At 40.7% G+C, this 26622-nt stretch overlaps 1 protein-coding gene across 1 annotated transcript in view; it reads right to left on the bottom strand.

Annotated features, from left to right (window-relative positions):
- Nucleotides 1–8381: 8381 nt before the first annotated feature.
- LOC131289286 (endochitinase-like) overlaps nt 8382–26622 on the bottom strand; it is a 59567-nt gene continuing 41326 nt past the window's right edge. Inside the window, exons 2-5 of the mRNA XM_058318506.1 lie at nt 24689–25150; nt 9622–10183; nt 9161–9540; nt 8382–8533 (exon numbers count right to left, since the gene is read on the bottom strand). Of these exons, the coding sequence (XP_058174489.1) occupies nt 8382–8533; nt 9161–9540; nt 9622–10183; nt 24689–25150 (1556 nt within the window). The remainder of the gene's footprint in view (nt 8534–9160; nt 9541–9621; nt 10184–24688; nt 25151–26622) is intronic.

The raw sequence follows: 26622 nt of genomic DNA, 5'->3' as shown, positions 1-26622 counted from the left end.
GGTGCGTCACACTCAAAAATGTTTGTGACGTCACGGTGCCGTGTGTGCCGTGTTGTTGGGCACCATTCGTTTATGCTGGCGCGCAGATTTATGCACCACCACGAGTTCCCTGTCGGTTGCGCTGGGCTTTTTGGGACGACTAATGAGTGTCATTATTTTTGTAGCTAATCGTAAGTTTTCCCCCACCGTTTACAGGACGTAGGAAAATAGGGAAGTGGAGCGATTTATAGGGAACCAAAGGTGGCTCAGCCTGTGCCCTCTCACACGATAAGAAAAGGTAAAGAAAAATGGGTGTAACAAAACTCACAGTCTCACGGGGAATATATGTCAGCTTTAAGCGAAGCGACTAAAGGCAGGAAAAAGCATGAACGAGAAGGATTTAACTAGCGCATCCCAAGAGTAATGTTGCAAGATGTTAAAAATAGACCGTTTTAATTTAAGAACAACTCTTGCTTAATGGTGGTACTTGAGAGATCGAGATAATAGAGGAAAAAAAACAACGATAAGAAACGATTGGAAGAGGAAAGTTCCAGAATATTGCTTCTTCTAGTAAAACTGAAATATTAGACAAGCTCGAGGCCAAATTTGCAACGAAAAAATGAGACATGTCAGACTCTTGGAGAATATGGCAAATAAACAAAATTTAAAGAAAAGATAAACATAAACTACCATTAAGGCAAATTGAAAGGACAATTACAATTAAATCGTTCTACAAACGTTTTTATTTCATTTCGCAAAGGTAAACCACAAAAACCAACACACACCAAAGGGCAAAAAGCAGTTCACTTCCAGTGTCAGCATGAAGATGAACAAACTTTACAAAACGTAAGCAGAAGAAAAACGGTGCACAGTTTTAATTATAATTTCCACATCCAAGCACCCCGCAAATGACAAACTCATACCACGTGGAAGATCGGTAGACGTGAATTTATTTTTTTATATTTGTTTAACACTCCTCTTTCACTGCATCTGCTGCGAATGGAGAAAGTGAGAAAGGATAACACAAATTCAACCACCTTTGCGCAGGGGTTGAGTTTTAATTACTCTGTCAAATTTCCCGACTCCACCGACCGCAAACCGACATGGAGAGTGTATCATCCCGAGCTGGGTGCGTTTTTCTTCGGTTGCATTTTACGCTCTCGTTATCTATCGTCGATATAATGTGCACACGGTTAAACGCTACCGTTGTTGTGTTGATAGTTTGTTCCACTTTTCCTTGGGTGGAATTTTTAATTGAACCGGAAGCAACCGCTCAACCGATGACGAGGATATTTTATGCTGTCTTCCAGTCCGGGTTTATGTGTTGGTTGCTCGGTCGTTAGCTGTATTATCTTTTTCCAAAGTCTCGCCATTCCCCCGTTCGAGTGTTGTTGTTTAAAATACCTTCCACAGCAAACTACTGGCGTCCTTTTAAAAGTATGATTTTTTCGTTTTCCATCCCGACGTGTTTATATTTTTTTTCTTTGCCTTTTTGCGAAAGTGTGACAAAATGGAGCTGAAAAACGGGAAAATCATCAGGTTCTCCCTCGCAGGCGTGATGTTCCATGTGTGGGTGGATTGATGAACTAGGATGAGTGTGCTTGTATGCTAAAAGCGAAAAGCGTAACTGACGGAAATCGTTTACCGACCGCCGACGCAAGAGGCCACAGCATCTTAAAGACTTCCGAGACCGCCAAGCCAAGGCACCCACTCAAAAGGAAGTGAAACATAAATGAAACATAAACGAGCACCATCCGAGGACGGATACGTGCTGGAATGGTAGTGGTGCAACGGGCACGATGGTCCATACCAAATAATGGACATCCGAGCGGGACGTTGCATGGGAGCCACTTCTTAACATGACAAGCACGAATGCCACTCGGAACAACTCCTTCCCATTCCGAGGGAGTCAATGAGGCGGCTCGCAGCATGCAGCCCACGACTCGCATCGTGCGAAGGAAAACAATATCTTTCCATTGTTGGCTTCCCTTTGCCAATTGCAACCATGAGCCGGAGGTGCATGGCGAGATGAAGCCGGATATGTTTATAGTCCCTTTTGTAGCGTGAACCACGACGCGACCGACGGGACGACTTTTTGTGACTCAAAAATTCGAGCCTTTGGTGGAAGGAAATTGAAAACTTTGCCTGCAACAGATCGACAAGGATTATTGGGAAGCCTCACCTACGCTTCGTTCCACGGGGGCGAGGGAATCGTTAGGGATTTGCATTTCTCTGTTGCCGTAACGCCTTTATCCCATCTGGTTGGGAAATTGATAACTTCTTGTCGGGGGCTCCATTTTTCATGCGGCCCATGTGGCGCCTGCTTCGTGCCGAAAGAGCTCGGTGGCTCTTGTTGATTTCCTTGGGAGTTTTACACGTCGAAAAAATGGCTTGTTGTGTAGGCATGGAGTGGTACGATAAAGATAATCCGACAACACAGGAAAAAGGATGGTTCGGGACATGATGCGACGAACAAAAACGACTGTTCGTGAAATATGGTTTGATTTTTCGTGAATGTGTTTGATGTGGCTATTTGATGACATACTTCACACAACACACAACGATTTAGTGTTTTGAGATCATATGTTACAAAAATCCTTCATATGTTCAAAATAACACCCCCATAAAAGACCTTAAACTGGCGACGGAGGGTCTTAAAGACAAATTTGATGAATCTCCCAATTGATCCAAATTAATAAGCAACTCCCTGTGTGTTATGTATATGAACATATTTATTTATGAAACCGCTTCTCATGCAAAAGACCCGAATAAAAAAAAGCCGGCCGCGTCCTACATTTTCCGCCCTAGTGAACTAGAGCACGACTACGCATTTTTTAAGCAAAGTCTGAAGGTTTTGCTTACGCCATACGTTCTCCTGCAAGAAATATAACTGGACAAGAACAAGAAAATGTATATCTCAAACTTTCTTCTGATCTGCTTTCCTTATCGTGCTAGAAAAAAGCGAAACCGATTCTCGTGACCTCGAATGTCGAGACACAACCGCCAGTATTTGGGTCAAACTGGTTTGTCTTTAACGCATGACCCGTCCATATCGCTTCGCCGATCCGTCGTTTGGCAACATACCAGGAGCAAGTTCTTCGCATAGCGTAACGTTACTGGTCAGAACTGGAACGTCATTGGAGCGTTTCATTTCGAGCGAGTGAGCGCCTTTGGAGGAACAATCAAGCAAAACACCCCCTTGATTTCAATGTGAGTTTCCGGCGAATATTGCGCTCGTTTAAAAGGATGTTTTTTTCGGCATCGAAACATTTGCGACCTCTTGATCTGCAGCGCGTTTTCTTCCGATCAACTAATTGTTGTGTTGTTACAATTAAACTAATCAGCATGTTTGGGTTTACTCGTGTCTGATTACGCTTGGGCGATAACGACATGAAGTAAGTGTTAATGTTTGGATTTATGAAGTGAAAGGTCAGAGATTACAACTTCCAAGAGGATGTAACGAAACCAGATTGTGCTTGTTTGATGAAATTTATTTCATGCATGCTATAGTCCATTCGTTGATTTAAAAAATCTTTCATTGCAGTGTGTTTGAACTATGTACGAAATGCATTCCACACTGCCTTGGTCAGTGGATAACGTTCACCACACTTGCCCCTGTAGTCGTCGTACGACAAGTTCATGCCACTAACACCACCTAGTCCTTGAGACTTTGCAAATGACACCTTCTGATGGACCGATAAAACATTTTCATAAGTCACCCATTGATCCCCTTGGATGGCGTACGGAACTTCGCCTTCTTCATCCCACTTGAAAATCCACTCGGACTGGTTGAATGCCTGGCACAGTTCCATGTAACTACAAATACCTTTCTCATTAGTTACCGGGCATGGTTTGCCAGAACCGCTTGTTGGAGCACCTAATTCCTTGTGTTTGGGATCCGCCAAGGTGAACGTTTGAACTACGAAATTAACTCCCAGCACCATTTTGTTCGCCGAACATCCGTCGTCGAGCCACGATTGCAAGGAATGATTTATAGATACATCGTTCGGGTCCCGGGTGTCAATCGTATGGCTGTTGAGAGGAGCGATCACATTCGTGTGGTTCAGTGTAGTTCTATGCTCGAGCATTCCCACCAGCGACACAACGTCAGCCACCCTAGAATGTAGAGACGAATAGAATTAAATGAAGGCTCAATGTTTCTGAACACGTTTTATACTCACTGACAGATTCGGGCGTGATCTATGTCTTTTTCGTTGATTCCTATCATTACGTGAGCTTCCCACTCCGGATGACCAGCTACTACGAAACGGCTACGCAATTCCTCAAACAATTTGTATATTCCATCATCATTAACATCGGCTGGCTCCCAGTACCCAAACCAGGCGATGGAAACTCCATCAAACTTATGCTCACTCAAGAACGACACAACTCCATCAACGTATGCTTCTCTATGTGCAGGCGTTCGGGCCAAGCTGGAAGTGTAAGCACTGTGAATGGCCATCAGAAGCTTCACCTTGGGGTTGGCTTTTTTCAAATCTAAAATTTTGTCCCAACCCTGCTCTAGGATATCGTAATCTGGGTTGCTGGGTAGGAAGGCCAGTGTGGATCGTTCAATAGACACAGTGTCGTATATAACGTGGGTGCAGTACTCGGTAGGAATGTCGTCGACACGCAGGGCATATTCGCCTGGCCGTTTCGCTGCATAACTGGTAAAGGTGCAGTGCACATGTCCCTGAGATGCTTCCTCAGCGAAGCAGCATCCGATGGTAAGGAGAAAAATCGTAAACAACACAGCTGGAGATAGGGAAAAATCTTCAAAATTAGAAATTATTCGATGCACCTACTGGTAAGTTAACAAATGTTTGGAAAAGCTTACTTAGTCGCGTCATGGTTTCAAGATAACCCGCAGTCTAGCAAGTCTTGATTGGAACTGATCTCTTCGTGCCTCAACAGCTAACAAACCAGTGAAACAAGCTAAATAAGGTTTGCATATGTTCCATTATCGGACCCAAGAAATATCAACAAGGTACTAGCAAAAACAGACAAAGGTCAACCAGGTTCATTTACATTTCGAAAAAATCGGAATTATCGCGAATAGGACACCCAGAGGTCATCGTAACAATTGATCGGAGCAGTTGCGAGCACAGCTTTCTGCAGAGAGTGCTAATTTTTATTCTATTTACATGGTTTTACTTTGCATTTAATTCTACTTCTATCTCGGTAAATATGACCACACATGTCATGGATTAGCTTTTGAATGGAATGCATTCCATAATGCTTTGGTTAACGGATACTGTTCACCACAGATGCCTCGATAGTCATCGTACTCGAGCTCCCAACCGAAGACTCCTCCCAACCCTTTCGTTCTAGCAAAAGCGGCCTTTTTCTCGATCGAAGCTGCATTTTCATAAGTGACCCATTGGTCATCCTGGAATGCGTAAGGAGCTGCGCCGTTTTCGTCCCACTTGAAGGTCCACTCAGTTTCGTTGAATTTCTTGCACAGTTCGAAATATGCGCAGATTGCTTTGGTGCTCGTCACAGGGCACGGTTTACCATGGTCGCTGAAAGGAGCATCCAGTCCGTTATTGGCGGGATCGTCCAGCGTAAATGTACGGCCCATAAAGGGTACACCCAGAATGATCTTGTTCGGTGGGCAACCATTTTTCAACCATTTCTGTACAGAGTGTGTGATGGAAACATCTTGTACATTCGTAGTATTGAATGTGCTGTTGTTCAGCGGAGAAAGCAAGTTAGTTCGATCAGTGTTGCTATCGTAAACAGGTATCAAAGAAATAGAATCGGCAACTCTGGAAGAAATGGACAGAGAGTACTTGATTGAAAATATAGACGTTGTCTTGAAACATTAGTACAAATGCACTTACCGACAAATTTGTCCGTAGTCTATGTTTTCTCGTCGAATTTGCATCATAATGTTGGCTTCCCATTCTGGATGACCAGCCGCTTCGAAACTGCGTCGTAGTTCCTCAAAAAATTTGTATATGGTACCTTTGTCTTCTTCTTCATCCCAGTAACCAAACCAGACAATGGAAACGCCATCAAACTTATACTCCTCTACGAATCCAACAATTGTGTCGATGAACGACTTTCTCTGTTCAGCCGGTTGAATAAAGTCCGATGTAAAAAGACTTTTAATGCTCATCAGAAGCTTCAGCTTTGGGTTGGCTTTCTTCAGATCAATAAACTTTTCCCAACCATTTTGTATAACATCGTACTCCGGATTGCTGGGCATGATAGTCATTGTGAAATGCTCGAACGATATATGATCGTAGATGACGTGCGTGCAGTATTCGATCGGTATGTCCTCGATTTGAAAGGCATTACCGCCTGTGCGCGTTTGGGCCGAGCTTGAATAAATGCAGTCCATGCGTCTTTCAACTGTACTTTCAGTGTATATAGCCCCAATGGCCATAAACAGAACCGAGTATAGCACTGCTGAGAGAAGTTAAAATACAAGAAGTCATTGTTAACTATGTTGTACAGAAATTCCACACTGTATATTATGATTTGCTTACAAATTCTTGCCATGGTAAGGCGACTGGTTGCACTCTTGATTGACCCACCACTAGAAGCCAACTCTTGAACAGAACTGAGGTCTTTGAGTTTGCGTTATTGCGAATCGAGCTGAATACGGTGCAGATTAGCGATTTGGATTAACGATGAGTACCAATACTTATGATGTTGGGGGTCAAGAAGAGCAATGTTGATTTGTAGTATGACTCCCGAGTGACGCTTTCAAGATTAAGCTTCGCCTAGTATGTCTTTCATCAGCGTTGTACAAATTCAGAAATACAACCAAAAACATAGTTAAAGGTTTGCATTAGTGGTAGTATTAAGTGAGATAAGGAGAATGAGATAGTCGTAATCGAGCCATAAATAAATGAAGTCATCACAACAATTTGCAAAATAAAACAAAATACAATACTTAAAACGTCTTAAAACTATGAAGGTTAAACATCATTGATCAGCAACGTCATCAATTGAGAGGGCGTTTGTTGGTAAATACCGTTTGATTTTTCACGAATGTGTATTTTTCTCGATGTATGAAATGTTACTTTTCATTTTATCAAATTTTGTTTTGTTCAATCAGGGCCAAAAATTCATTGAATGCTTTTAGCTCGGAATCCTTTCCATAATGCTTTAATTAATGGATATTTTTCACCACAGATGCCTCGATAGTCATCATATCCGATATGTACACTAAAGACTCCTCCCAACCCTTTCGTTTTCGCAAAGCTAGCCTTCTGTTCGACCGACACCGCATTTTCATAAGAGACCCATTGATCGCCTTGGAATGCGTAAGGGCAGGCGCCATCTTCGTCCCACTTGAAAGTCCATTCAGTTTCGTTGAATTTCTGGCACAGTTCGAAATAGGCACAATATGTCGGGATCCCAGTTACCGGACATGGGTTCCCATAATCGTTAACAGGAGCATACACTCCGTTGTTTGCGGGATCTTCCAACGTGAACGTTGTCCCGGTGAAGCGGACTCCCAGAATCATCTTGTTCGCTGGACAACCATTTTTCAACCATTTTTGTACGGAGTGTGTAATAGAAACATCTTGTACATCGCTAGCCTCGAATGTGCTATTGTTCAGAGGAGCCATCAAGTAAGTATGAGAATTAGAACTGTCAAAAGCTGGTATTAAGGAAACAGAATCGGCAACTCTGGAAGAAATGGATACAGAACTCATCAATAAACAATATGCTCAGTCGTTTAACTCACTTGAAACAAGATATTACACTTACCCACACAATCGTGCGTGATCTATACCATGTTCCCCGACTAACAACATAATGTTGGCTTCCCACTCCGGATGGCCAGCTGCCTCAAAGCTACGACGTAATTCCTCAAAAAACGTGTATAATATACCTCTCTCGTCACCTTCTCTATTCCAATACCAAACCACCTGAAGGTAACGCCATCAAACTTATATGCCGTCAAGAATGCAACAATTGCGTCGATGAACTCTTTTCGTAGCTCGTCCGTTTCGATGAAGAATGAAGCCCTGTCGACGTACATTAGAAGCTTCAGTTTTGGGTTGGTTTTCTTCAGGTCAATAAACTTTACCCAACCATTTTGTACAACATCATACTCCGGATTACTGGGTATGATAGTCATTGACGAATGTTCGAACGTTATATGATCGTAGATGACGTGCGTGCAGTATTCGGTCGGAATATCCTCAATTTGGAGGGAATATGTGCCTGGTCGCTTCTGGTTTGAGCTGGAATAGATGCATTCTACACGTCCTTCAGGCGAACTTTCGACGCAAACTCCGATGGCCAAAAGCAGAACCAAACATAACACTGTTGGTGAAGCAAAAATACAAAAACCCGATTTTCACTCAAATGAATCATTTACCAGTTCTGGCCATGGTATGAACTCTCAGTTGTATCACTGTTCTATGCCAATGGTCGAATCAAACTGAGGTCTTTGAGTTTGCGTTATTGCGAATCGAGCAAATGCCGGTGGAGATTAGTGATTTTGTTTGACGACTAGTACCAACACTGATCGCCTCGGCGGATGGTACGGGGTTCGAGGAGGTCGCTGTAGATTGGTCATCTGAGATGTCTGAGAGAGCACATTAAAGAAAGATTATGTATAACGCGCGTAGAATACCAGGTCAGAGTGTTTGATAAGCAAAAAACAACATTGCTGGTTGGTTTGTTTGCGGAAGAACTGTTAATAAGCTAAGAACATTTGTCTGGTAGTTCAATACACATCGTGCTTGTGTCTCGATTTCGAGATTCACAGTGACCCACTATGTTTTTCATCAATCAACATCAACTATCAATGTACGCCGAACGAAAAAGGTTTAGTGAACTCTTAACTACTAGAAACTTTTAGAAAGAGTAAGGTGGTGTTTAATAAGGTGTTTGATTACGATGGTGTCCAATTGTGAGGAAGATGGCAATTTATATTTGGTTAGATAAAAACACTTCTCACCTTTTGATAAAAGCTTATGTTTATTCATTTCATATTTCGTCCCCGACGATCATGACAACACAATTTATGAAGTGCTTTTCGCGGGAAATCCTTTCCATACTGCTTTAGTTAATGGATATTTTTCACCACAGATGCCTCGATAGTCATCATATCCCATATCTACACTAAAGACTCCTCCCAACCCTTTAGTTCTGGCAAAGGTAGCCTTCTGTTCGATCGACATCACATTTTCATAAGAGACCCATTGATCACCTTGGAATGCGTACGGACATGCGCCGTCTTCGTCCCACTTGAAGGTCCACTCAGTTTCGTTGAATTTCTGGCACAGTTCGAAATAGGCACAATTTCCTGCGTTGCCCGTTACCGAACATGGGTTTCCAGAACCGCTAACACGAGCATACACTCCGTTGTTTGCGGGATCTTCCAACGTGAACGTTGCCACGACAAAGGGGACTCCCAGAATCATCTTGTTCGCTGGACAACCATTTTTCAACCATTTTTGTACGGAGTGTGTAATAGAAACATCTTGTACATCACTAGCCTTGAATGTGCTGTTGTTCAGAGGAGCCATCAAGTAAGTATGAGAATTAGAACTGTCAAAAGCTGGTATCAAGGAAACAGAATCGGCAACTCTGGAAGAAATGGATACAGAACTCATCAATAAACAATATTTTCACTTTTTTGACACACTTGAAACAAGATATTACACTCACCCACACAGTCGTGCGTGATCTATGCCATGTTCCCCGATTAACAACATAATGTTGGCTTCCCACTCCGGATGACCAGCTGCCTTAAAGCTGCGATGTAATTCCTCAAAAAACGTGTATAATATACCACTCTCTTCACCTTCTCTATTCCAATATCCAAACCACCTGAAGGTAACGCCATCAAACTTATATGCCGTCAAGAATGCAACAATTGCGTCGATGAACTCTTTTCGTAGCTCGTCCGTTTCGATGAAGAATGAAGCCCTGTCGACGTACATTAGAAGCTTCAGCTTTGGGTTGGCTTTCTTCAGGTCAATAAACTTTTCCCATCCATTTTGTACAACATCATACTCCGGATTACTGGGTATGATAGTCATTGACGAATGTTCGAACGTTATATGATCGTAGATGACATGCGTGCAGTATTCGGTTGGAATGTCCTCGATCTGGAGGGAATATGTGCCTGGTCGCTTCTGGTTTGAGCTGGAATAGATGCATTCTACACGTCCTTCAGGCGAACTTTCGACGCAAACTCCGATGGCCAAAAGCAGAACCAAACATAACACTGTTGGTGAAGCAAAAATACAAAACCCGATTTTCACTCAAATGTTGCAAATATACCAAATGTTGAGAATCATTTACCAGTTCTGGCCATGGTAAGAATATAACTCTCAGCTGTATCACTGTTCTATGCCAATGGTAGAATCAAACTGAGGTCTTTGAGTTTGCGTTACTGCGAATCGAGCTAAATACCGTAACTTATCGCCTCGGTCGCTGTTGATTGGTAGGCTGAGATGACTGTGAGAGCACATTAAAAAAATATTATGTATAACGCGCGTGGAATAACAGGTCAGAGATTTTTGGTAAGCAAAAAAAAAATTGTCTGGTTCATTTGTTTGGCGAAGAATTGTTGATAAGCAGCAAAGCAAAGAACCTTTGCCTGGTAGTTCAATACACAACGTGCTTGCGCTTGCGTCACGCGTTCGAAATTAAGAGTGGGCTACTATGTATTTCAGCAACATTTCAAAGTCATTGGTACAACCTATGGCAGAAGTCAACTTACATTTATGTCGCTGGTGTCGTTCGAAGTAAGAAGCTAGTTTCATTCAAATTTTTCTTGCTCATCATTACCTTTGGTACATCAAATTGCAAAAAGCGGTCCGACATAGCCGAATTACGACACACCTCCAATGAGAAAACTGACTTAAACACAACCATTTTTTTGAAAGAGTAAGGGTTAGACGATTGAAGAGGGTGGTATGCAGAGAAACGAACTTCTAATTTTTCGATACAAGCTTATGTTTATTCTTTTCATACGATTTTACTTTTTATTTTACCATATTTCGTCGATCATTACAATGTAATTTATGGAGTACTTTTGGAGTAAAATCCTCTCCATAATGCTTTGGTTAAAGGATATTTCCCCCCACAGATGCCTCGATAGTCATCATATCCGGTTTTAAAACCAAAGACTCCTGCCAAGCCTTTCGCTCTAGCAAAAGCAGCCTTCTGTTCGATTGACGCCGGATTTTCATAAGAGACCCATTGATCGCCTTGGAATGCGTACGGACATGCGCCGTCTTCGTCCCACTTGAAGGTCCACCCAGTTTCGTTGAATACCTGGCACAGTTCGAAATAAGCACATCCTCCTTCTTTTGCCGTTACCGGACATGTTTTGCCGTGATCGCGAATAGCAACGTCCAGCCTATTATTCGCGGGATCTTGCAACGTAAATGTTACCCCCCAAAAAGGGACTCCCAGAATGATCTTGCTCGGTGAGCAACCATCATTTAGCCATTTTTGTAAGGAGTGGGCAACGGACACATCTTGTAAATGTATCGTATTTATCGCGTAATTGCTGTTGTTCAGAGGAGCTAGCAAGTAGTTCCGAGCATGCGCTCGTTGGAAAAAGCCCATCAAGGAAACAGAATCAGCAACTCTAGATAAAATGAAGAGAGTAACTCACAATTAAAAACATTCACGATTACCTGAAAAAGTTGTACAAAATGTGAAACTCACTGGCAAATTCGGACGTAATCTAAATCTTTTTCTTGGATCGTTGTCATTATGTTGGCTTCCCACTCCGAATGTCCTGCTTGTTGAGGAAGCAATCATAGTATCCTTAGCTTGCGTTGAAGTGATTGAGTCTTAAGCTAGCAGCGAGTGGAAGCAGTCGGTATCTTCAGTTAATAAAAGAGATTCCAAACCACACATTCACAAATTCAACTGGTTATGGGCCCAGAACGTCCGGAAATGGAGGAATCTCGTGTTCGTGTATATCTTTTCGACGGGACAAATTTTTCAAATTGGAGCTTTCGGATTGAAGCCTACCTGGAAGAATTGGGATTGCTTCATTGTATTGAGAAAACTTTAGAAGAAGAAGATTTCTACCCGGAAGTAGCCGAAGATTCAGCGGCTGTAAAAAAGGAAAAGGAGGAAAAACGGACTAAGCGGAAGAAGGAAGACGCTAAGTGTAAGTCCGTCCTTATCCATAAAATAGCGGACTCGCAGCTTGAGTATATTCGCGGGAAAACATCACCCAAGGCAATATGGACTACACTGCAGAACACTTTCGAAAGGAAAGGAATTTCAGGGATATTTTATCTATTGAAAAAGCTGGCAGGAATGAAGTACGACGGAGGACAATCAATGGAAGAATATATTTTGGAATTTGAAAAGACCATTCGGGAATTGGAGTCGGCGAACATAAAATTCGACAAACCAGTGGTAGTATTCTTTCTGCTCCAGTCAATGTCTACTGCGTACGAAAATCTCATCACGGTACTTGAGACGTTACCAGCAGAACAGTGTACTTTGGAATTTGTAAAGTCGCGGTTGCTAAGTGAAGAAACTAAGCGAAAATACGGTGAAGCTAGACCGGAATCGAGCACAGCATTTGCTGGAAATACTGGAAAAACTGGAAAGTTTCAGTACAAGTGTCACGGTTGTGGAAAAATTGGACACAAGCGAGTTAATTGTCCAGAATTATCGAAAAAGAAAAACAGCAGTAAAAATTGGAACAAACCGAGGAAAAATAGTAAGATATACACAGCGGATACAGGCAATGAAATTGCATTTTTATCATGTAATGCTACACCAACTGAAGGAAGAATTCGCTGGATCCTAGACAGTGGAGCATCGGAGCACATGGTAAATGATAAAACATATCTTGAAAATTTACGGAAATTGGAAACACCAATCATGGTCCATGTAGCGAAGTCAGGAGTATCACTTTCAAGCAACCTGGTCGGCGAAGTGAAAGTAGTATGCTCTGTAAATGATAAAAATCAAGTGTGCAGAATATACAACGTCTTGTATGTTCCTGAACTCTCCGCCAACTTACTATCGGTAAGACAATTAACAGAAAAAGGAAATGAAGTAGTTTTTGGAAAAGAAAATGCGCGAATAACACGTCAAACGGAAGTAATTGGCTTTGCAAAGAAGAAGGGTCGGTTATACGAAATAGAAATGATTGTTCCGAAAATCGTATCTGCATTGTCCGTAGACCAAGGAAGCAACATAACATTATGGCATCGACGGTATGGACACATTGGAAATGCTGGACTGGAAAAGCTTGTACGAGGCGAAATGGTTGAAGGAATCGATATTAGTGGAATTTTGAAATCGGAAAAAGAAGTTTGTTCTTCCTGTATGATGGGAAAACAATCCAAGCTACCGTTTAAAAAATCAACTGAACATCGAACTTCTCGTCCGTTGCAGTTGGTTCACACTGATGTCTGCGGTCCTTTTACACCAGCTTCATGGGATGGAAAGAAGTATTTCATCACTTTTATTGATGATTATACACATCTGACAATAGCATTTATACTAAAGTCAAAAGAAGATGTCGTGGATGTTTTTAAAAAATATGTAGCGATGGTCACGGCACACTTTGGCAGTCGAATCAGCAAATTAAGAAGTGATAACGGCGGAGAATACATAAATGCTCGATTTATGCAATTCTGTGAGGAAGCTGGAATTTTGATGGAGTCGACAGTGCCATATACGCCACAGCAGAATGGCGTTGCAGAACGAATGAATAGGACTATCATGGAACGTGCCCGGTCAATGTTAGATGATTCAGATTTCAAACGATCAATGTGGAATGAGGCAGTTTTGACTGCAGTATATTTGATCAATCGCAGTCCAACTTCAGCGCTACAAAACAACAAAACGCCGTACGAAATGTGGTTCGGAGAGAAACCAAATGTATCTCGTCTGAAAATTTTCGGAAGTAAGGCATTTTGTCACATACCAAAGCAAAAGCGAACGAAGCTTGATGCCAAAAGCCAAATTGGTTATATGGTCGGGTATGGAAGCAACGCATATCGAGTATGGGATCCTGTGAAAAAGAAGATCTTTATGGCTCGAGATGTGGTTTTTCAAGAATCGAAAAGCAAAGTTCAAGTGTTCACTGAGGATCACCTAGTGAATGATCATGTGGAATCACGAAAATTGGAAATAGTACCGGAACAATCTAGCGTGGAATCACTTGAAAAGGAGACCTCGGAAACACAGAAAGATTCGATTCAGAACAGAAGGGAGTTAACGCACTGCTGCGGGTGTTTGAGTTTTAAAAAAACTTAAACTTTATTTCCTACAACATATGTGCGGGTTAATACCCAACTATCGTGTTCGGATGCTGGATACCAACTGATGATCGGTTCGCGATCTGGATCGTTGGTTCACGGTCTTCTGATTCTAGGTGGTCCGCGTCGCTGCGGGAATCTGCAATCTCAGCATAATGCGGGCGGTCCGCGTTGCTATGGGAAGCTGCAACTCAGCATAATGTTGTGGTCCGGGGGCCGCGTCGCGATGATCGAATGTTGACTCACAATGTATGCTCTGGCGATGTCCACAATGTATGCGATGGCGTTGTCCACAATGTATGCGCTGGCGTTGTCTTGACTCCTCCCTTCTTAAATGACTTTGTCCTCAAAGTCTTGTTGCTGCGTGGAATGATGTTGGTCTGCTTACGAATGTTTCTCCGCGTTGCGGTTCTTGGTTTATGTTTACTTTTACCATTCTCTTTCTATTGAAAAATAAGCAGATTACGGTTGCGCATATGAATAGTAACATGAACGTTCCTCCGAATGCATGAATTTTCCATTTGATGGAATTGTTTTGTAGATTTATACTTTGTAGCGTTTCTCGATGTTGCAACGTAAGATTGTTTAGATATTCTATCGGTGGTCTGTCTTCAATTTCGCTTATGTTGACTTTTATTCCCGCTGTCGAGTGGTATGGTTTACCGGGAATGATGGCTTCATTGTTTGAATAAATTTCTCCGTTGATGATTATGTTGCAATTTTCAAATTGTATCAAGTATGACCCGTTCAATACTTGGTTTGCATTACTGCAATTTGACGATATTTCTGCGATTGCATCATTAATGAGAATATTGGCGTCATTAATGCGTTTCACCAATCCTTTCGAGTAAATTTTTTCGTATTGACATTCAGCGTCTTCTCGTTTCACGAGTTTTTCTATGCATTTGGTGGGTTGTTGCAGATTTACTTGTTGGCATATGTAGAAATCTTCCTGCTCTTGGCATCTTTCCGTAATTTCGAATACATGCGTTCGATTTCGTATTATGAAATTTTGTTTTACGATAATCCGTCTCTCGTGCTGGATTATGGAGTCAATGTATTCGTATTCGTACATTTGTGTGGTTACTTTGGGGAACTTTAGTATGTAGATAATATGCGTTTGGTTTACAGCAACTTGCGCAGTTGATTGCCCTAGCAATTCCTCTGGAGTACGGTAAGTAATGTTGTTACTCTCTAGGAATTGGGCTATAGAGTTTAGATCATCTAGGGATAGTAGCTTGCTGCTTGGAATCCCGTGTTTCGCGAGTATGATGGCATCTTCAATTACTTCTAATTTTTCTTGTAGCATGTTCATGTTTGATAACAGGATCAGTTGACGAATCTTTGTCTGGTGCGTTTCGTATCGTTGATTTTCAATGTTGATAACCTTGGTTGATAACTACTTGTTTGTTGTTTTCAGCAATTAGGGAGTTTATCGTTGAGTTAATAATGTGTAGGTCGTCGGCGTCTGGATTTCCTGCGATCCATTTCCAAACTTTTCCGATCGTGTCCCATCGTTTTTCTCTGTTTGTAAACGGTCTAATCTTTCTAAAGGTTTCCTGTAGCGTTCTAGCTTTTATATTAATCAAACTTTCAATTGATGCCGTATAGATTCCATTTGGAATTTCTTCTAACGTTTTTTCTACTGCTTCTTCTATGTTTGATAAATCGATTGGATGTATCGTCCTTACATATCCGATTTGAACTTTAGCTTTACTTATTGGTATTATAGCTAAGGGATTATTACTTAGATCATATATGCTTATATCTGCTACAATAAGCTTGATCAACAGGGTTGTAATCACTCTGTAACGATAGTTAAAAGAATTTCAAAGAGTGTATTAATATTTCTTCCTTATTTCCTTAGATTCATTTTATGAATTTTTCGATTATTCGAATCAATTATATAAGTTGGATGATTCTCCTTTACTTTTATTATATTAAAACGACTTTCGCGTTTATTATTTGTTTTCTTCCTTTCATATACGTATTCATTTTCTTCATAGTCTTTATATTTTTCATCTTTGATTTTTTCATCATTCTTTTTGAATATTTCGAGTATTCTTTCATTTGTAGCTTCTCTTATTCTTGCTCTTTCTTGTGGATCATCTGATCGTTCTCCTACGTACACATTTCTTGGTGTATCCTTTATAAATGAGTGAATGCTATGATTATATTTATAAACGGCTTGTTGCACTAATGTTATGATACTCATTTCTGGATTGAGTTTTTTCGTACATCTCGCTATTTCTCTGATAGTCGAATGACATCTCTCTACTTGACCATTGGTTTCTGAACGATTAACTGGAGTTTTGAAGATTTTGACTCCTAGATTTAGTATTGATTGTTCGATTACATTCGATACAAAAGTACATTCGTTGTCTATAACAATTTGGGCTGGCAAGTCCCAGTCATATAAAAGTTGTAGTAATACTTCCTTTATGTCAGCGATTGATTTCGATTTTATCGGTCGTATTTTAACGTACTTTGAAAATTTATCGATTGACGTGATAAATAAAAAGTTTGCGTTGTATGCAAATATATCAATATGAATTAACTCTCCTGGATATGTCGGTATTGGTGTTTTTACTGGTATAAATACTTGTGGTTTTCTATCGTATTTTTCGGTTTTGCATATCTCACAATTTTTAACAATATTTTGAATACTTTTTCTCATTCCGGGGAAGTAGAATTTTTTTATAAATTGCAATGAATTTTCCTTAGCGTTTCTGTGTGCAAAATTATGGATATTTTTAATCTCTTCGATTTGTTTTTCTACGTCGCAAAGATCTTCAACTTGTATTTGAGAAAATCTAGCTTTAACTGTTTTTGGATTGTAAAGGTTTTTATAAACTTCTTGGATAATTCCCATTGTTTGTTCATCTGTATGAATTCCATTAATTACGTTTGGATTAATAACTTTTTTGAATTTATCTTTGATAAAATCAGTAGTAAAATTTGGTTCGATGAAAATATGCCTTTTAAATTTCGGGAAAGGGCTTATTAGTTCGGAAGAGGAATTAGTTCCGATTTTAAATATTAGTTGGTTGCGGAAAACATTAATAGGTGCTTCTGTTGAAGGGATATATGAATTATCGTCTTCATCAGCTGAGTGCTGGGTTGGTGTTAGTGAGTTAATTTGTATTCTGGAAAGGGCGTCGGCTACGACGTTCGATCTTCCTGGTTTGTAGCATAACTGGTAATCATGTTCCTCTATGAATGATTTCCATCTTTTCAGCTTTGCGTTGTTGTTCTGCGGTGATAAAGCAAATGTTAGTGGTTGATGATCAGTATGGATATTAATTTTTGCTCCGTATATGAAATTTCTCAGTGTATGTAGTGCCCACACGATGGCAAGCATCTCCTTTTCGTTTGTTGCATAATTTTCCTCAGTTTGGGAAAGAGTTCGGGAAATGAAGGTTATTGGTCTATCTCCGTCGTGGCATTTTTGTGAAAGCACAGCTCCTAGTGCTTTATCTGATGCATCTGTTGTCAGTTCAAATGGCTTCTGGAAATCTGGAAAAACTAAAACATCATTAGAAGATATTATGTCTTTCAAGGTTTGGAATGCGTTCTTTGCATTTTGATCAAATTTAATTGGAACATTTTTTGATTCGTTTTTTGAAATTTGGCGATGGCCATCCTCCCCTCTTAGGAGTTTTGTGATGGGTTTTGCTAAGTGTGCATAGTTTTTAATAAACCTGCGGTAATAACCTGACAGTCCTAAAAATCTTCTCAGTTCTTTAAGGTTCTGTGGTTCTGGGAATTTTTTTATGGCTTCAACTTTTTTTATGTTTGGCTTAAGTCCTTCACTTGAGACAATGAATCCGAGGAATTCTACTTCTGTTTTTAAGAATTCGGATTTGTCTGGCTGTATTTTGAAATTTGCGGCTCGCAATGTGTCTAAGACAATTTTCAAGTTTTGCAGATGTTCTTCAACTGTTTCACTAAATATGATAATGTCATCGATGTAAACGTGACATATTTTTCCTATATGTTCTCTCAAAGTGTCGTCCATGACGCGTTGGAATATGGAAGGTGCATTTTTTAATCCAAAGGGCATGCGTACGAATTCATATTTTCCATTGTTTATCGAAAATGCAGTTTTTTCGATGTCGTTCTCCGACATGGGTACTTGATGAAATCCTGATGCTAAATCAAGGGTAGTGAAAAATTTATTTGAGCCTAAATTGGCTAGAACAGTAGATGGATCCGGAATAGGATATTTATCACTTATTGTTTGAGTATTTAATTTTCTGTAGTCTATGACAAGTCTATATTTTTTTTCATTGGCAGCGTCCAGTTTTTTTGGAACAATCCACACTGGTGCATTGTATGGGGATTTTGAAGGTCTGATAATTCCATCATTTAGTAGTTTTTCAATTTGCCTGTTAACTTCACCTTTAAGTGCTTGGGGATAAGGATAAGTTTTACTGTAGATTGGCGATTCATTTTTTGTCCTTATGGTAGCTTTTACTTGTGAGGTAAAAGGTAATTTAGAATCCGGTGGTTGGAAAAGATCCTGATATTCCTGTAATAGGTTATGTAGCTGTATTTTTTCGTTTTGGTTGAGATGACTATCGCGGATGTTTATTTTATTTACTTCCTGTAGTTCGTATTGTTGTAGGGGTATTACATTTGTGCCGTCAATGATTAATTCATCATTGGCTGTATCAATTACTGCTTTGATTTCTTTCAGTGAATCGTGCCCTATTATGGCATCGAATGATTTCAAGTTTTCAAGATGATAAAATTTTAACATTTTATCTGAAAATGGTTTGAATAGTCGAGCTTGTGAATAAGCTTCGATTTTTATGTCTCCTGCTACTGAAGATACATAAAATGGTTTATCAATTTTGTGGGAAATTTTAGCATGTTTCGGGTGGATATAGTTTTTATTAGAACCGGTATCAATGAGCATTTTTAATGGCTCCGAGGCGTTACCGTAAAAAAGAAAGTAAGGCAACGCCGAGTTTAGTCTAAAAAATTAAGTTCTGCGACTTCGACAGTGTCACTGAAGTTGCATCCTTCTTGTTTTTCAATAGTTCGGAGGTATCTCTCGAACGATTGTAATGTGTTGTTATCTATTGTGTTGTTCGCGGGGTTACCGTTTTCGAATTGTTGTGGCGGATTGGCATCCGTTATGTGGTTCACCGTATTTGAGTGTCCTGGCTGTGTTTGGATATTATTGACCCTGGGACGTTTTGGGGGTCGAACATTGTTTGAGTTAGGGCGGTTTCCATAGTTCACTTGTTGTGTTCTGATGGAATGGTCAACTTCCATAGGCTCTGGTGGCGGTTGACGTTGAAAATTGTTAAATGGTTTTTGTTGGTAGTGTTGGTTGTTCCTTTGGGCGAAATTATTAAAATTTCTATTTCCCGTGAACGGTTTGGGATGGTAAGGCCTTGGTGGCGGAGGTGGATTTGTATATCTTATGGGCGTTGGTGGCGGTAAGGGAATCATATTCCTTGGTGCCGTTGGTGGGATATATGGCCTTGGTTTGGTTAGCATTTTTCTACACTCAATATTTTGAAATGAAATGCAGTAGCTGTACGCTCCTGCAAGGGATGTCGGTTCATAATTTCTAATGAATTTATAAACGTCTCCATCTAGTCCTCTCATGAAAGCATCGATTGCTTTTTTGTTGTACATTTCGATTAAAGCTCTTGAGGCTTCGGGGTGTGTGAATCTTTCGTCAGTGTTTATTTGATTTGCTATAAGCGAGAGCAATCTATTTACTTCGTCGTAGTATACTTCCAATGAGCGGCTCTTCTGCTGCACGCTCATAAGTTGGAAGTCTAATGTTTCCAAATCTCTCTTTTCACCGTAATACGTGACCAATGTTTTTTTGATCAGGTTCCAATTTATGCCTACATTTGAAGCAACGAGTGAATCGTTCGCTTCACCGCGGATTTTTCTGCGAATGAATTTGCAGATCATATGGTATTTGTTTTGGCGTTCAAGTGTGTCTGTACTTTTAGTTTGGTACAGTTTTACCAAGCTGTCTACGTCACTCAACCAGCTATTCAGTTCGCTGGGATCCCCAGTGAAATTTGGTAGATCCTTTACCAAATCAGGGATTTTTTCAAAACTTTCGGGATTTACACTTGTTCCATCTGGCTTTGTAAAGTAAAGCGGTGGATCGGAATAATCGATCTGAGTGGGGGCGACATTGCACGCTTCGAGTGCGGCAATGCGGTTAATAATTTGGTCAAGCTCTGGTCTCGACATTTTGAAGGAAAAAGATTGTAATGAATTTATAAGATCCTCCAGGATTTTTTGTTTGTTTTAACACGTTTTTCACTTCACTAGGTAATTTTACTTAATATTTGTTAATCGCGTTTTTGTTAATCACTTTTGGTTTTTGTTTCACAATGTTGTGTTTGTTTCACAATTTTTACTTACTGTGTTTTTTTGTTACTTACAGTACCATACGCATCCAGTATCGGGCGATGGTTTTATGATTTATGATGCTCCTCTGACGGGCGTTGTGTTTTACTGCTCCTCTAGCGGGCGTAGTTTAGTTTCTGGAAAACCGGCTGTGAATGACTTCCTTCTCGGTGTAATGGATGGCTCCTTTTTGTCCTGTGTGAGCTGCTAACTGCACAGGTGACTCGGGATCCTTTTTACACGGCTGCACTCGGCGATCAGGAAAGTCTTTTTAAGTTTGGGATTCGGTGGTAACTATCACTCTAGCGTGGTTACTTTCACTTTCACTTGTACTTAATTTCACATAGCGCGGTCCCTATTCGGGCGCCAGTTAACGCACTGCTGCGGGTGTTTGAGTTTTAAAAAAACTTAAACTTTATTTCCTACAACATATGTGCGGGTTAATACCCAACTATCGTGTTCGGATGCTGGATACCAACTGATGATCGGTTCGCGATCTGGATCGTTGGTTCACGGTCTTCTGATTCTAGGTGGTCCGCGTCGCTGCGGGAATCTGCAATCTCAGCATAATGCGGGCGGTCCGCGTTGCTATGGGAAGCTGCAACTCAGCATAATGTTGTGGTCCGGGGGCCGCGTCGCGATGATCGAATGTTGACTCACAATGTATGCTCTGGCGATGTCCACAATGTATGCGATGGCGTTGTCCACAATGTATGCGCTGGCGTTGTCTTGACTAGGGATTTCTTGGAAACGGAAGATCAAGAAGTGGAACTTCGAGAGACGGAAGAAGAATACAATAGCGCAGAACAAGTCGTTGATTCACTTCGGCGAAGCGATCGGAATCGTAAGGTGCCTGAACGCTATAGTGATGAAAAGTTTGCAGCTTTTGCATTACATGCGGAAAATTACGTAGACGCATTACCGGAAAACATCAACGGTTTGCGAGAACGTGATGATTGGCCACATTGGAAGCGTGCAATTGAGGATGAGATGCAAGCCCTCAAGAAAAACGAGACGTGGAATTTAGTGGATCTACCAGTCGGTGCAAAGGCAGTGCCCTGCAAATGGGTATTTAAAATCAAATATGCTGATGATGGATCCATTAACAAATACAAAGCGCGACTTGTGGCTAAAGGTTGTTCTCAAAGAGAAGGTTACGACTATCAGGAAACTTATGCCCCCGTGGTGCGAATGACAACTGTAAGAACCTTATTGGCAGTGGCAGTTAAGCAAAATCTACATTTGCACCAGATGGATGTACGTACTGCTTTTCTCAACGGAAAATTATCGGAAACTGTTTATATGCGGCAGCCACCAGGATTTGAGAGGGGGAAAAAGGTATGTCGTTTGCGCAAATCCTTGTATGGACTAAAGCAGGCGCCGCGTGCATGGAACGAACGTTTCAATTCATTTGTGCTAAATCAAGGATATCGGCGGTCGCTTTATGACAGTTGTCTTTACACTAGAATTGTTAATGGTGTATGCATTTATATGGTATTGTACGTCGATGATATCATTCTGGCATCCAGTTCAATGGAGGAAATTTTGAATTTAAAACAGCTTTTGAAAAATGAGTTCGAGATGGACGATATGGAGGAATTAAAGAATTTTCTCGGCATACGAATATTACGAAATATAAATAAGGGAATATTGAAATTAAATCAGACAGCTTATATTTCGGCATTATTGCAAAGGTTCGGAATGGAGAATTGTAAACCGGCATCAACTCCTATGGAATCGAATATCAAGGTGAAAAAGAAAAAGGATAGTGAACCAGCAACAGAAAAACCGTATCGGGAACTTATTGGATGTTTGATGTACCTGATGCTAACGTCGCGCCCCGATATAAGTATAGCAATCAATATTTTAAGCCGTTTCCAGAGTGGTGCTACTGATGTACACTGGAATTATCTGAAACGTGTGTTACGATATTTGCAAGGAACGAAGAATTATTGTTTGGAATACCATCGTGAAGCTCGAGTCGAACCAATCGTAGGGTTTGCTGATGCAGAATGGGGTAGCGACATGGACGATCGTCGTTCAACCAGTGGTTATTTGTTTCAAGTATACGGAAATACGATCTCTTGGACTACACGAAAACAAACAACAGTGGCTTTATCCTCCACAGAGGCTGAGTACGTATCATTGAGTCAGTCATCGTGTGAAGCAATTTGGTTGAGGAATCTGCTAAGCGAATTTGGAATAGTCATAAATGTTCCATTGGTAATCTACGAGGACAATCAGTCATGTATATGCATAGCAGAGGAGCCTCGTGACCAGAAAAGAATGAAGCATTTGGATATAAGGTACAACTTCATAAGAGAATGTATTGAAAATGGTACCATCAGTGTGAAGTACATACCAACCAGCGAACAAGTAGCAGATATGCTTACAAAGAGTCTTTCGGCAGGAAATTTTAAAAGACATAGATTAACTTTGGGTGTTCGAAATCCGGAAACTGTCGAAAGATCTGTGCTTGTTAAAGAGGCTATGATTGAGAGGGGGTGTTGAGGAAGCAATCATAGTATCCTTAGCTTGCGTTGAAGTGATTGAGTCTTAAGCTAGCAGCGAGTGGAAGCAGTCGGTATCTTCAGTTAATAAAAGAGATTCCAAACCACACATTCACAAATTCAACTCTGCTGCCTCGAAGCTGCGTCGGAGTTCCTCAAATAATGTATATAAAGGGCCACCTTCTTCAGCCTCACCTTTTCCATATCCAAACCATTCAATGGAAACACCATCAAACTTGTAATGCTCCACGAATCTAACAACTTCGTCGATGAACTCTGTTCTGTTCTCAGCCGTACCAATAAAGTCTAAGGGGCGCTGAATTTTGATTAAAAGCTTCAGCTTTGGGTTGGCTTTCTTCAGATCAATAAACTTTTCCCAACCATTTTGTATAAAATCGTACTCCGGATTGCTGGGCATGATCGTCATTGTAGATCGTTCGAACCAGATATCCTCGTAGATGATATGCGTGCAGTATTCGATCGGTATGTCCTCGATTTGGAGGGAATATGTGCCTGGTCGCTTCTGGTTTGAGCTGGAATAGATACAGTCAACGCGTCCTTCAGGCGAACTTTCGACGCATGCTCCGATGGCCAAAAGCAAAACCAAACATAAGGCTGCAGATGGAAGCGAAGACACAAAACCTTGGTTATCGCCTAAAAGAAACTGATTCTATAACCAACATGTTGAGAAATACTTACAATGTCTAGCCATGCTTGGGAAACTTGAAGTCGCTCTCTTCTGTAACACCTTTTGCTCGCAACTCTCGAATGGAACTGGGGTATTTGAGTTTGCGTTATTGCGGATCGAGCTAAAGAAGGTGCCGAATAGCGATTGGAACTGAACTGAACCTTATCGCTTTGGAAAATGTAGGGGGTCCAGAAAGAGGCTCTTGTTTGTTGGTGTAGTACGAGCTAGATGTTGGAGTATCAAGCTGGTTGATTTGTGTTGTGAGTTATGCAGACCAGATTAGCCAAGTAGAATATTTTTGATAAGCAATACAAATTCGTCTGGTTCAAACAGTTGCGACGAAGTACATGCGTACATGTATATTGCCATAACTGAGCAAACAATTCAGGAGTTCGTTATGTTTCTTGTGAGAAGTTACACCAGAGAAAGAGCTACGCACTTCATTTTGGTCATATAATAGCGATCAATAGGATTCATGTCCCATGGCGTTGTCGGGAGACGCAGTTCAACTACTTAAGATATTATTTTTCGACGATATTTGTAAGTTGACGAAGTACAACAAATAATGCACATTATAGGCTTATGAAAGAAGGCCATCTGTTTCCTATTATGAGAATTTTAAATTAAAACATTAAATCGATCGGTAGATTTCTCAAAAAAAAAGGCTAAAACGCCCTAAACATGGAAGTTGTCAGATTCAGAAGAAGATGAAACATGATATTTTGTTTACAGGCAAACTATTCACGTTCAGTTTTATTCCCTTCATGTAACGTTATTTAACATGTCGTTCTATTTATCCCGCCTTGAATATGACAAAACATTTTATGGAATACTTTTGGCATAGAATCCCTTCCACAATGCTTTCGTCAACGGATACTTCTCGCCGCATATACCTCGGTAGTCATCGAATGCTAGGTTCAAAGCTAAGACTCCTCCCAAGCCTTTCGTCCTGGCAAAGGCAGCCTTCAGCTCGATTGACGTTGCATTTTCATAAGAGAACCATTGATCACCTTGGAATGCGTACGGAGATGTGCCATCCTCGTCCCACTTGAAGGTCCAGCCCGTTTTGTGGCATAGCACAAATTTCTGGCATAGTTCAAAATATGGGCAGACTCCTTCGCCCCCCAACAAAGGACAAAATTCGCCATAGCCGCTAATAGGAGCACCCAGTCCGATGTTTGTGGGATCTTCCAACTTGAATGTTAGTGCCCCATAGTTGATTCCTAGAATTATCTTGTTTTTCGGGCAACCAGCATTCAACCATCTCTGCAAAGAATCTTTGATAGACACGTCTCCTAGTTCACCAGACTCGACTGTGTTGCTGTTCAGCGGAGAAAACAGGGCAGTTTGATCACCTGAAGGTAATATAACACCAATCAAAGATACAGAATCGGCAACTCTAAAACAAGGACAAAGAAAAAAACAAATATACTCATCGGCTTAAAACTCTTGTACAAAACTTAACACTTACTGGCAAATTCGTTCGTAATCTATGGTGTTGTCGTCGATTGGCACAAGTAAATTGGCTTCCCATGACGGATGACCAGCTGTCTCGAAACTGTGGCGCAATTCTTCGAAAAATTCATATAAATCGTCTACTATTGGTACGTCCCTCCAAAATCCCAACCAATCAATGGAAATCCCATCAAATTTATACTCTGTCAGGAATGAAACAATTGCGTCGATCAATTTCTTTCTCTTTTCAGCCGTTGTGATAAAGTCTGCAGTCCATTCAACTTTCATCAGCAGCTTTAGATTTGGGTTGACTTTTTTCAGATTGATGAACTTATTCCAACCATGTTGTTCAACATCGTACTCTGGATTGCCGGGGATTATCGTCATTGAAGACTCTTCGTACGAAATATTACTGTAAGTGACGTGCGTGCAGTATTCGATCGGTATGTCCTCGATTTGAAAAGCATAAATGGTTGTAAGCGCATGGAATCGACTAGTATAGACGCAGTCCACCCGTCCATCAACTGTATTTTCTGCCCATACCACACTGATCGTCATGAACAGAACCATGCATAGCACTGGTAGTGAAGGCGGAAAAACGAACATATTGTTTCACTCAAAAGTACAATTTTTTAACATCACAGATTGGAAATTACTTACAAGTTCTTGCCATGGTAAGGAAACGAGTCTCTCTCAACTTTTCCACCGTTCGATGCTAAGGCTCGTATGGAACTGAGGTCTTTGAGTTGGTTTGCATCGGTTCAAGCTAAACCGGGGTGATTTTAACATACAGCTGGTCCTGATACTTATCACTTTGGGTCGTTATGAGGGTCAAGGACTGCACCATTTCATTTCTTCATTTCTTTCGTGTGCATTTCTAACGTCATTGTTAATGAGATAACAGTTATGAAAGAGATTGGCGATTCTTCATTCCTGTACTACATATTTGTTTTGTTTTTACAGTCAAATCATTTGCGTTTTGCATGCGATTAAAACACGTTTGTAGAAAAATGAAAAAGTTCATAATGGTCCATTTAATATTCTCTTGTTATTATTTGTAACACGCTATTGATCTTCTTCCAATACGTAATTGTCAAGTGTTTCTTCGTCCCACTTAGGAGTAGGAAAATAAATCCTTTCTTCTTAACGAAAATCTTTTGTAAATTTAACAAAGGTATGATGTAGGAAAAAAGGTGCATTTGTGATTGAAGTATTAGTAATAAATTTCCAGACATATACTAATGTTCATATCGAATTCATGTCCATCGAATTCTTAATACTGCAGAACATCGCACAAGTAGAAATGGAAAATGTTTTCCTTTACACGCAGCAGTGTATTGTTTTAGCGATAAAAGCGCGCTATTTTCATGAG

Source organism: Anopheles ziemanni, chromosome 3 (genome assembly GCF_943734765.1).
Source record: "Anopheles ziemanni chromosome 3, idAnoZiCoDA_A2_x.2, whole genome shotgun sequence".
NCBI classification, from domain to species: Eukaryota; Metazoa; Arthropoda; class Insecta; order Diptera; family Culicidae; genus Anopheles; species Anopheles ziemanni.
The sequence above is the reverse complement of the archived record's forward strand: the minus strand, read 5'-3'. Positions and strand labels throughout refer to the sequence as shown.